Here is a 13,441-nt window from a genome sequence, read left to right as displayed (position 1 = left end):
CACCCTCTCATTGATTCATCATTCCTAGTGAATTCCTTATATCAAGACTCCACCCATTGGTGAAAGTACGTAAAGAGAAGCACACATCGACTGAGGTGATAGTGGGTCCTTGTCCCATTGTTGCCACTTGGTCTAGTAGTTCCCTGTTTCGAACCCCTCCTAGGATCCCTGCTAGATTGAGTGGTAACAAGTTTCATCATCAAAAATATATTTCTCCTTGTCCAAATTAAGTGCTTCAAAAGTCAATTTTGGTCCTCCCGGAAAGGGGAATTTAGTCCAATGGTTGGAATTTGTCACTAAGCTGCCAAATTAACATGCTATAGGAGTGCGAGTTAGATCTCTGCCTTTATTAAACTCGAATAGATCACAAATAGTGGATCATGGATTGACTTGAACTCCTTCGCTGGCCAACGGATGCCCAAAACTTTAAGCCAAAAACACAGAAAATACAATACAATTTCATACAGTCATGCCAGTGTAATTACACATATTAGAATGCCTCAGAATTGTATCAAACCAAGGTTCTTCTTGAATTCAAAGTCAGTAGATCAAGGTCGAGGAAGGAAGAGGTATGTATATATGGTAATAGATAGATAATGTCATGTCATCATATGGTTGCAGATAAAATAGTTAAAATGCTCTATCTCATGAGCATGATGATAGAAGAAGAAAATCTTCCATTAGAATGATGCATAAAGGCATGTAGACAATGTGCCTTGAACTCTTCTACATATTAAGAAGATGAAATCAACATAATATGACCTCATGAAGAATATGGTGTGGTTGGCAACTATGGTTCCCATAATGAAGGAACTGTGTATAAACGATCTTGAGGAATCAATATAATAAGAAAGGTGAAAGAAGAGTTTGTGAGAAGATGAATCTATTGTCATGTAAGATAATATAAATGATCAACATCTGATGACTAGAAGGATTAGCTATGACATCTCCATGAAGAAGGTGTGAAGACCCTGATATGTATGTTAGAGAAGAAAAACCTTATTAAATGTCTTGGAGATGGATTTGTATGATATGCAAGATGTTGATGTTGCAAGACGCTGATGTCATGATGAAAGGCCATCATAAAGAGGTAATTTTGATTTAATGTCCATTTTTGATTTTTGAGAAATCATTTGGTTGGGTTGAAACAGGGCAACTGAAAGAGAGTTTTAGAAGTCTCCTACAACTAGTACTCATCAGATTGAATAAAAGATGTTGAAAGAAACATGACTTGGAAGAGGTAGCTATATGAAGAATAACCAGATGTGGACAAGATGTTCACTTCCTGATGAAGAAAAGGATGACATGACTATTGGTTCAACACGATATTTCGTTGAAAGAAAGTGATAGAGAAAATGGCCAATGCCCTACAAAGGAGAAGATTGTTCCATGATGAAGAAGTCGAAGTTCATGGCATGATACCAAAAGGAGGATCGCTACAAGCAACTGATAATACTATGATCTCCACTGAAGAGAGCTTCTATTGGTAACAAGTCCCTTGTCAAGAGGGAGCTCGGGCAAGTCCCTTTTTAAGAGGGAGCTTGGGTATATTCATTTTATAGGAATGAGTTGTTCCTCCTTAGTTGAGAGGGAGAGATAGACACATCATTCTTGTCTTCATGTTGTGAAGAAAGAATGGAGGATTGGGTAAGCATTTGAGATTGATTCCGATATTCTTTGAGGATGAGGTAGGGTATCCAATAGGTAATAGTAGTCGAAGAGGAAATTCCATGAGGATGTGTTAATCCAAGATGGGAATGGTCCTAGAAGGACATACCTTGTAAACATCCAGATGGGGTATGTGCCTTGAGAGACAATGATGAAGGTGTCTATTAGTCATTGTCTCTCCAACATTGTGCTCTATTCTTGTTGGGAGATAGAGCTATTAGTCAAGGCCTTGCTATATGACAATGTTGGTTGATATGATGAGATACATTAAGGTAAGATGAATAAATAGCTTATGAAATGGCTTACCAATCTGACTCATCTTATGAGAACTCTTCAGTATGAGAATGTTCAAGTACCTTGTATGGATTATAAATACCTCCCTAGTTAAGAGGGAGTGTTGAAATGTGTAACTACGTTCGATCTTCATAATGTCTAATGTAATCGTGATTTTATATTTGATGTAAAGAGAAAAAGAAAATTTATTGTTATTATTTTTTGTAGCATGGGTTTCATACTCAAGGTTATTTGTAGGTCAAGCACCCATTGAGTGCTTCTAGGTTTTGTCATTAAGTCAAGAAGTCAAAGATGGCATGGTCATATGTAAAGACCCTATCAAGGCATATTGTATCATGCCAAGAAAATTATTGTAAGTCAAAAGTGTCATAAGACTCCCTCCAAGACAAGTCGGCCTAAATTGTGACAAGTTGGCCTCATGAAAGGGCCATTCGACCTATATATAAGAGCGCCATTGACCTCATTTGGGAGGACACACACAAGTTTGTTTGAAGTAAGAGACAAGTTTGATCAAGGAAGGAAAAGAATACCCAAAAGGAGTGAAGAATGAGAAGAACAAATAAAGGAGAAGACATAAGTTTTTAGCGCTGGTTTTGGGCTATTATCTCCTAGAAGTGCGAAGAGAATTAGGGCATCATATTGCTGCAAGAAAGACCGAATTGAAGCCATCACAAGGAGTCGAAATTTGAAGCAAAAATAATCAAGAAAGGAAGTCGAGTTACCAAGGAAGAAAAGACACTTTGAGCAAGTTAAAAAGGAGACATAATTTACTGTCTTCCACACACTTGTGCGAGCTAGGGTTTCTACAGTAGAAGCCAAAGTTGTAGATCCGAAATTGCAGTCAAAGGAGTAGTTGTAGCTGTTGTAAAGCAAGGTTGAATTGAGTTCACTTTGGGAGAAGCAAGCTCATAAAAGGGGCTGACTTGATCTTGGAGGGGTCTTTATCAAGGGTCATAGGTCTTGGAATTCGTCATCTAAACATTATATAAGAAGAGAAGAATTCTTGTGGGTTTTCCTCTCAAGAGGAGAGGTTTTGGCCCTGGCTAGCAGCCTACATTTTGTGCCCTCTTGTCTCTTTGATCTTCATAGTTTGATAGCTGTTTGATGATAAGAACATAATAATAATAAAGTGAAAGAAGAAGCTAATAACAAATACATCAAGTTAAGTAAAAGAACATCACAAGCAGTTATCAAAATAAGAGAAATCACCTAATCTAGCTGTCCCTAGATTTCTCAACACATCGACCTCATTGTAAGGGTGTCACATAGTCTCCAATGAGTGCTAGGACGTCTCAACATGGGATCCATGTCATCAGAAGGTCCAATGTCCTCAAGTAGCATGGAGCATCCTCAATAAGTGTGGAAAACAACATCATCAACGTCCTCCATAAGATCACTTCTCAGTTTTGTGCAATCATCATCGTCAAGGAGGGGCTCCAAGCATTTAGGTGTGACCAACCAACATGTGTACAAGAGTGAATGTAACATAAAAAATGAGTCATGTTTAATGTAAAGGCCACTAAGTAGATGATATTAGGTATTTTCTTTAAACTTCACACTAGCTTATGACTTATGCAATTTGCCAAGTTTAGGTATGGGAGGACCATCATAGAATCCTATTAGGTGTGCCAGTACCTAGGAAGTAGAGTATTTCTAAGAAACCCATCGAGGCGTAAGTGTTAATGACAATGGTATGACTTGGGGTTATTTCATGGGAATGATGTCTTTGACATGCAAGGCCACATGTGATATTCATCCCCATGAGCCTTTGTAGAGGGAGCACTTATTGCTTTGAGTTACCCTTTTCTTGAAACTGTGTTTTTCCATCTCTGTTTTGCCTTTTTCTTATATTCTTTGTTTTGCTTTTCATGCCCCCTTTTGATGTATATGCATTTTGCATATGGGTTAGGATATTTCAGTTAAATCCTTTTTTTAATTATGCATCTTATTGCATTAGAACTTGGGGCAATTGCCTTGTAGTGAGGGGGTAAAGCTCCAAGTTATTTAGCTTTTGGCTTGTCATCAATATCCCTTTCTTTTCTCTTTTATATTTTGAAATTCATATCATGGCCTTTCGCTTTTTTTATATAGCTACATCAACCTTGGGCATCCATGCCCCTTCTTCTCATGGTAACATGAAGTGCAAACTTTTTTGGGGTAGATGTAACAACCAGCCGAAAAGAAAGGAAAATGAAGGGGAAACAAATGGAATGTGTTAAGTATGGAAAGGACATGGGCATGTTACCTTTATCAAACCCCCCATTGGAACCCTTACCCCTAATAGGGGAAACACTTTGCTGGAATACATATGGTGATCACCAAGGTGAAACAAGACAAGAGGCATAACTTCCAAGCGTCATGATTTATGATTTGATTCAATCAATGATCCCTACTTACATTCCTTATACATTAAACATAAACACTTCATATAAAACGATGGCTAATGTACCTTATCTGTGTTGGGTCACCATCATCCAGTGAGTGAGTTGAGCATGATATATGAGAGGCATCTGTGGGCTACTGTTTTTGGAGAGTGTTGTAAATTATCACCATGACTATAGTCTGCAATGTGGATCATTAAAAAAAAGTCTCCTTTATGGGACTTGGCCTAGTTAGATATCGGAAGGTGATCCTTGTTTGAAGTATTGACATGTCCTTGACATTCAAGTTTAGTCTTCTTAGATGCATTATTGATCTTAGTCTCTGATGGATGGTTGCTTTCATTTGAGTTCATGTTGTTTTTGTCAGGTGGTCCACAACAACCCAAGCATTGATGGCACCCACTCCATGGGTACCTAGGCCTGTCAGAGAAGTATATGGCCTTAATAGATGCAACGTTGAGAGACTAGAGCCTCTTGACAACATGAACAGATGTTACATGTCCCAAACGACCTTTAGGACCCAAGACGTTAGTCAACTTTGACTTAGCTTTGATGATTCTTCACGATGACACCACTAGACCCAGTTTGCCCCCAGGCTGGCCTTGACACAACCTGATGGGAATGACTTGATTTAGAGCCCAGATGAGGATGGTCTCTCCTCTCCCATTGAGAGACTAGGGAGGGCTTGTTGCACTTGAAGAAGCTTTATCGCTTGAGAGAAGGAGGCCGTATTTGACAGTTGGAGACCCATGGAGACATCATGATGGCACCCTAGCCACACTTGGGACACTAGAGGAAGATTTGAGGACATTCCCTCAGATTTTGGATGATCTAGGCACTCTGACACATTTGGACACCTCATCACACCATAACATGGCATTTGGAGCCCTAAAAGAGCATGACGTCAACAATTTGAGAGGCTACAACTCACATGCGTGGGAAATTATGGTCTATTTTGTCATTAGCTAGTGGGCTGGTTTGTAACCCAAGTTCTTTTTATGTCAAACTTGTTATTAGTGGCTTCATTAGGCTAAATTACTTGAGGTAGACCTCATATAAATAGAGGTCACTCCATTTCATTTAATTTTTAATCATCACTGGTGGATTAATTTGGATCTCTTAAAGATCTCAACCTAGTTGAAATTTGTCTTCTATTTTGTAGAGATGTGATCTATTGTGGAGTTTTTGCCTTATCGAGCTATTCTCTTGTTTTGGAGATGTCATTTTGGAGCAATAAAGGTTTGATTCATGTATGTTTCTTGTAAGTATTCTTTGTATTAGAATTTCTTTCATGGCTATTATATGTAATAATCGATATTGTTAGGGTTTCTATGTGCTAGTAATTATTGAAAATTTTTCTATGAAATCTTCGCAATGGTATTGTATGCATTACCCTTGTAGAATTTGTGTGACAATCCCATGAGTGATTCTTCATGTTAGGCTCTCCTCATTGACTTTGCTCCCTCATAAAATGATAGCTAGGGTTTCTTATTCCCTTACTCCATCGTAGGGTTTAGTATTTTCTCCTAAGTAGATATCCCTTAGACTCCATCAACCCAAGATCAAGTCACTGACCTTATTCACATTGTTGATCACACCTTAAATCGCCTTCAAAACACATTTTTCTCCCCTATTTTTGATTTTTGGCCTCTTAAGGAAAGCCGCTAGGCTAGGGTTAGGGTTAGAATTCGACTAGGGTTGATATGTTGCCTTGTGCAGGGATTCAACACTTGGTTGTGAGCTCGTTGGCTCAAAATTAATCTCTTACCGCGGCTAATTTTTCCATTTTTGTTAACTTTGTTTGTCCTAGGTAAACCCTAGTCTTACCCTAGGTTCGAACTTGGGGCTTGTTGAAGGTTTGTTTGCTTGAAATTGATACTACTCATCTATTTCAAGCTTTTTCTCGGCCTTGTGATCCTAGGTAAGCCTATTGAACTTGCCTATTCTAAAACCCTAGGTCACTTTGTGCCCTAATTAGGGCTCTTGGAGGATACACATTGCCTTGTTTGAGTGAGCAGAGCCTTGTTCTTACATAGAGTATTTCTTCCAAGCCTATTCCTTGTCACCTCTAACTCTTCAACTTGATATATCCTTTAGATGACCTAACATAGGGAGGCCTCCCTTGTGATAAAAGTCCACTAAAGAGTAGAAGGTAGTGGCTGTAGTGACAGTGGGCCACACCTCATAGTGTTAGTCACTTGGTCTTGCTCTTGCCTTGTGAGCTCCCCTCCCAAGACTTGCTAGATTTTGGGGCAACAAAACTATGTCAAGAGCCTCCTAAAGCTTCTACTTTAATTAGCACAATCTAGGAGATCGAGTAATTAGGATTTATGGTGGATTTTGAAAGTAATTTTCAGATTTGAGTTCAAAGGGTCCAATGGCTCTTCTAGATGATTAGGTCAACCAATAAAGGCTCAACGAATTTCCCCAAACACACAGAATCAAGAAATTACATTTTGCTGAAGTAAACTAGCATGTAAAATCAGAAAATGTAGCAAAAGACTAGTTTATAACAGTGATAAAGTTAGCCTCGGAAGCTATGATAGCAAAGTGAAAAGGGAGGGCTAGAAATAAGAGCATACAAGAGATTTAACTACAACAAATTTCTGTCGTTAAAAGACATATAACAACAATTAAAATCCTAGACGTCAGCCTTAATTTATGGCTGGAAAATAACTTAAAATGACACGTTTGCTTTTCCAATATATTCCAAAGAATTTATAACCCTATGACAATAACATCTAAGTCAGTAAATGTTGAAAATAAATGATTTTGCTGTAATTAATTATTAAACTCTAATTTACCCTAAAACAAATAAAAAAATGAATTTCAAAGATATAAATTATTGACACAGGAGATAGGACTGATGTCTTTCTCATTCTAGGGCTAGTGAAGTCTAGGAGTAACAATTTGGAAGAAAGGAGAGTAACTTGTGTCCCCTAGACTTCTAACCCTAGCGTCCTATTTTCAAAGACAATTAATTACAGGGGGGAACTTAACTTGTCACCTCAAAGAAGTTGATAATAAAACATTGTTTAAGGAGAATAAAGAGTAAAAGATACCAACCAAAAATATGGTGAATACTTAATAACCCTTATCCATTAACAATAAACAAGATAGAAGAAGATAATTCACGTCGAATGGCATGTATTATCAAAGTTCACCAATAATCATCCATGAAAAGAGAACATCCACATCACAAAGTCTCCCAAGTGAAGTCACCCAACTAGTGTTCAATAGCGAATTAGAGAAAAAGACAAGTATCCAAGAGAAGTGATCTCTCTCCAATGTGCAATGGTCAAAAGAAGGCAAACACTCCTGTATTTATACTAGGGCAAGATTGAGGATGTAGTCAATCATGTGCAAATTTTGAATGACCTGATAGATTACACCTGCAAAGCAAATTCTGGAGAAGCAGGATGATTCCAACTGTAAAATCATGCAGCTCCATCATGCAGTGATTGGCCCAAGCACCCGGTGGCAGAAGAGAACCTGATCCTAGAAAATGACCTCTATCGGTGGTTTCCTCATACCCCTGGTGATAAGTTGTTGCCTGTGGTTTTGGTCTCTGTAGCAGGATGGTATTTTAGATAACCTATGAATTTTTGCGTCTTGATGTATCTAGTTTTCCTGTAAATACAGCCTGCCAGTTTTGGTGTGTTTTGTATGTAATCAGTCATTCAGACAACTGTTCATCTTGCTGATCTTCTCAACAAACAACATTTGATATAATTTCTGAACCTATGCAGATTCCTTTCAGTAATACAAATATATGTTTTCACCAAAAAAAGAAAATACAATCTTCTAAAAAAATAAAATAAAAAAAACGGCATAAATCCATCTTAATCTTGGATCTTGTATGTGTGAGGGGTTTTTTCTTCGTTTCTTTAATCTCAGTGCTTAATAGATCCAGGTGAAGATGGATCTCTGCCAGTGCATAACACATCCATGGCGGCTAGGGCTTGGCATGCTAGAGACCAAGTGAAGAAAGGGCTTTTTTGGGCTGAAGAATGGCTTTCCAATGAGTTGTACTCTTGTAACCCATTTAACACCAGGGGCCCAAAATGTCAATCTTCTGTTTTGTTTATCGCATCGGTCTGCATAGTTTGCAAAGCACCTGTAAATGCATAGTACATACTGACATGATTTCCAAGCACACTTCCTCTACTAGTTAACACCATTCTTATTTGTAAGTCTTTGAAGGTTGTCATCAGGTAAAATATCACAGACCCTTTGAAAAATCATCATCGCCAAAAAATTTGACGCTAAACTTTTGCTTAAGGTCTTCCTAGCTCATAAAGTTATGCTTTTGATAGAAGCTTGCCATGGCACAAAGGCTTTTTTTTTAATTGAAATTTGATTCGAATGGCGACGTTATTTTCTTTGGCTTTTGGGCCTATATAATTTTAATATTTCTAGTCATCAAGATTTTTTCCATTCTTGCATCTAAGGGCATTTTCACCTAGGCTTAGACTGTGTGTGACCTATGCTTTCAAAAATTATATTACAATTTTTTGGGAACAAGTTTCTTAATTTTCCTTGTAATGAATGGAACCTGAAGAAATGTTAGAAAAACAAAAATGTATTTATAGTTACACAAAGTTATTAAACAAAATTGGCAATTAGTGTTTGTCAAAGTTGGAAGTAACATGTTCTTGGTTCTTATTCAAAGCCAAAATTAAGTTTTGTTCTTTTGTGCATATTTTAATTTGTTTCACTGTAGAGGTCATACTGCTTTGATTATAATTTTCTGTATTTTCCTGCTTTCTTATTCTGTATTTTTTTGTTTTTCAATATGCAGAAAAGGTCCAAGCTTGTTTCTTCAGATGTTGAAATAGGCGCTATAGGAGGTCAACTTCAAACTGATTCTGAGCATGAGGGTGGGAGGGATGTTTCATTCAAAGAACCTCACCCTCCTAGCATTGATAAGGGGAAAGAGGCTAGAAATCATAATATCGAGGCTACAGTCGGAAAGGGCAAAGAGCCTGGAGTTAAAAGGAGGAGGGCCCAGGCCTTCTCAGGAGGACATGATTCCGACAGAGATCCTAGTTTAATTGGTATGTATTGAAGCAAGAATGATAGTTCATAAGAAACATAGTGTGGAACATTTTTTAAACCTGTATCTACACACCCAACCTTCCAGCTGTAGGCAAGGGTGAGATATTCCTTATGGTAATTCCTCATTAACGATTGGCTCAAGAAGAGCAAAAATGTCACAAGTGGGATTTGAACTTGGCTGGGACAACCTGCATATATGATCTAACTATTCCATGTTTTTATTCGTTATTTGGAGAAATATTAGAACAAGAAGTTTTGACAACATGCATTTAGAGAATCTCTGTAATGTGGACCTAATTTTGTGGACATTGGTCATGTTATATAATGTTCTTCCATGTGAGTACAATGAAGTGGGCCACATATTGTTTGTGTTCTGTGATTGTTGTGAGCAAACTCAGTTAAAACTCATTTCATCCTCTTCTTTCTTTGTTTTTGATAAGAACATGCAAGTTTTTCATCACTACATTGGTTTTGAATGATATCTATAACTTTTTAATTTTTTCTTTGTTCTGGTTGCATTTCCTTGTTAAAGGTTTACATTTTAAATTGTATGGGTGTTTAGTTGTGTTGATTTTTGTAGTTTGGGCAGGTACTTTTGTACGTGCAGAAGGGGAGCCCAAATAAGTTCTGAGTTTTATTAATGATGAACTGATTTGTTGGGCCTAAATCTGTTTGCGATTCATGTGATTTAGATCATAATTTGCTTCTGATAAATATTTTTGTTAGGAATCTAGCTGTGTTTATTCAGAAATTTTATTGCTTGGAAATTAAATGTTGGGTGCTTGGTTCGGGGAAAATCTAACAAGTTGGAAGCAAGCTTCAAACTTGTCTTTTTGTTAAAAGTACCACAATTACAGTATCTCCTGAAGTTGTCTCTTTCGAATTTTCCTACTTTATGACAACCAATTTTGTTGAAAATGTTAAATGAAACCAATAAGTTAATAACAAAAAATCATAGGTGGTTACATATCAATGTGCATTAATGTACTTCATGCATCTGATAACCAAATACTTCAAAAAGTGACAATAAAGAAGGCCTACCATACAATAAATGTAGAAGTAAAAAGAGAGAAAATATGTTCATAAATGAAAGTTGTCAAGAGTCACTGTGCTGAAACGTATTGTGGATTAGATGCAACTAAGAAGAGGGCTATGAAGGCAAAAGCTGAAATAAATTGTATGTCTTCTAAATTCTAAGAATCTCCTTTATATAGATTATTCACTGGGATTTTCTAGTTTCGAACTATGTAGTGTTGAATTTTGTAGCTATGGTCGGTCTTCATAATTTGTATTTTTTAGCCCTTGTAGTGTATAAAGAATTTGTAAGACATGTTATTAATGTCATTTTGATTATTTGGTCCTTGAAAGATTTATTATAAGACATGTTCTTCATGTCGGATTTAAAAAGAGAAAATTTCAAAATTTCAAAATTGAATTTTTGGCTCCAAAATAGTTAAGTCGGCTCTTCCTCAAGTCAAGTTGGCTCCAGTGAAGAGACACACCCATTCATAAAGGCAAAACATCAAATAAAGGCATTCAACCTCCTCCACAAGAGCACCATTCGATCATCACACAAGAATATTTTCTGGGCATCCAAGCGAAGGACAAAGGAGAAGAAGAAGGACAAAAAGAAAGATGTAGATCTATTTCTCTTTAGCTCACATCTCTCTTTCTAAGAACTCACATGTCTGACCTTTCTGGGCAGGCCGAATTTTTGGGCAGCTGCTGGGCAACATATTCTGGGTAGGCCGAATTTCTGTGTAGTTGCTTGGCAACATATTTTGAGCAGGCCGAATTTCTGGGCAGTTGTTGGGCAGCATATTCTGGGCAGGCCGAAATTCTGGGAGGTCGAGTTTTTTTGGGCATTTTCTAGAGGCCAAATTTAGGTCTAGGGCAGATCAGATCAAAGTGAGTTGTTGAAGGCTTGACTTGAGGGTTGTGGACTAGTTTTGACTGTAAGCATAGTTTTGACTGTAAGCATAGTTTTGACTAGTCGCATTAGATGTATCTCTTGTTGAACTGAAGAATTTCTCTAAGGAAAAGGTTGCTGGGTTTTCCCAGCATCAATCTTGTGTTCTTTATTGTGCATTGTGATCTCTACTGTCTTTATGATTTATGGTTGAATTTCTAAAGTGTAATTGCTTAATAATAAAATGGAATTGTTAAAAAAAGATCTATATCATTCGAAGCAATTACCAATAGTTTAGAAATATTGTGCTTGTATCTTTAGCAGTTGAACAATCAACATGTAGAACTATAATGATTCAGCAATGGATGCTCCCCTGCCCCCTAAAAGGAATGATTTTGCTCATTTGAAGCATCGACATTGGAAAGTATAGTATGTGAAGGAGTGTCAAGCAAGGAACTGCCCTTTTTGGAGTTTGGACATATTCTTCCTCTAGGGATATTTTTATTATTTTTTTCTTTTGTCATAGATTTCTCCTTTTAAGTCTTGTTATCGAGGAAGAAGTCACAGATCACTTGAAGAGTTTTCAAGCTAGAAATTGGAGTTTTATTGTTGAGAATTATCGTTTAGTATTTTTTCTTTTGTCATAGATTTCTCCTTTTAAGTCTTGTTATTGAGGAAGAAGTCAAAGATCACTTGGAGAGTTTTCAAGCTAGAAATTGGAGTTTTATTGCTGAGAATTATTGCGCGGATAGGAACTTCCACACATGTTTAATGTGAGCATACGAGTAGTAGTTAGAGATATTTTTGAAAAGTAATTCTATTTTGTAATTCATTTAGTAAAAGAAAAAAGAAAAAGTCATATATTTGCAGTTGAGTTTAAATTGTATCTCATGCATGACTTAGGGGAGAAATCTTAAGAATATATTCTCCGCAAAAAGTATAAAGATAGGGCAAGGTAGAAGCTTTCTACACACACTTGAGCAAGTTGAGTGACAATGAGAGGGAGAGAGCAGGCAGTGAGGAAAGAGTTGTTTCCAGCAATGCAGAGTCTTCTACATTGGTTCTGAATAATTGTACAAACAATATAGTACAAATCTATACAACAACACCGTACTGCAGCCGTACAACCCATACAACAGATAACCGTTGTTGCTGTTCTTTTCGGCAACTATACCTCTCAAACATGTAATATTTCAAATTCAGGTTAATTTTTGGTATTTCTGCAGTGCTGTTTTTTGGGCAGTGTGTGGAGCTTTCCTTGTAAGTTTTTGGAAATGAAGGCAAAACTAATTTGGAGTAATTACCTATGTGAGAAAATAATTGTCATGTTTCTGTTGTTTAATTTCTAGATATTTTGTGATTGATGCTGTGGTCTGAAATTTAATTTCAGCATTAATTAAGCTCACCAATATACTTGTTTGGTTGAGATCATAAGGACATTACCCACCTAGGACTTGAAATTCTCATGTGGCATCAGAGCTTGGTCTTTGATTGAGATTCTGATAGATTTGCAGTTGTAAATTTATTACTTGGAAGCATAGTATTAAAAACCGGAACCGGTGACCGGACTTGTCCATCTAATAAACCGGGTTTCAAACTGGAACCGGTGACCGGACTTGTCCATCTAATAAACCGGGTTTCAAACCGGAACCGGTCAAACCGAGATTAGTCAGATTTCAACGTACTGATTTTAAAAAAATCCATGAAATAATTAATTAAAAAAAAACTATTTTTAAGATTTAAAACCATGATTCCAAACCAATAGAGGCAAAATATGCGAATTTTTCTTATCTATATACCATGTAAAAGTGAATATATCAAAATTGCATTGAGTGCAATACATATCATCGACAAAATACATAAGCAATCAAGCTCTAAATGGGCCATTGGCCTACTACAAGTCTACTGATACATATCAATGATCAACATGATCATTCCTCGTCATGATCAAACTCATCACCACTACTAGACACAGGATCATCAACAGGAGCTACATAAACATCATCTGGATCAGAGTCTGAGGATGCCTCAGCCTCATTTGCAACCTCAGTAGTAGCATTGCCACCAATAACAATAGAAGTGGACCTAATGGAAGCACGAGTTGGTCGAGTTGCACGACTAGTGCCTTCCA

General features: G+C 37.1%; 1 protein-coding gene across 1 annotated transcript in view; it reads left to right on the top strand.

The window, feature by feature from the left end:
• The window catches only part of LOC149171824 (sister-chromatid cohesion protein 3-like), a 101,223-nt gene that overhangs the window by 43,433 nt on the left and 44,349 nt on the right, over window positions 1–13,441 (top strand). The window contains exon 3 of the mRNA XM_089424130.1: window positions 9,145–9,400. Coding sequence (XP_089280256.1) covers window positions 9,145–9,400 — 256 coding nt within the window. The remainder of the gene's footprint in view (window positions 1–9,144; window positions 9,401–13,441) is intronic.

This window comes from Pinus tabuliformis, chromosome 4_2, assembly GCF_031772625.1.
Source record: "Pinus tabuliformis cultivar Carrire ecotype Pingquan chromosome 4_2, CPIR1, whole genome shotgun sequence".
NCBI lineage: Eukaryota > Viridiplantae > Streptophyta > Pinopsida > Pinales > Pinaceae > Pinus > Pinus tabuliformis.
The sequence above is the reverse complement of the archived record's forward strand: the minus strand, read 5'-3'. Positions and strand labels throughout refer to the sequence as shown.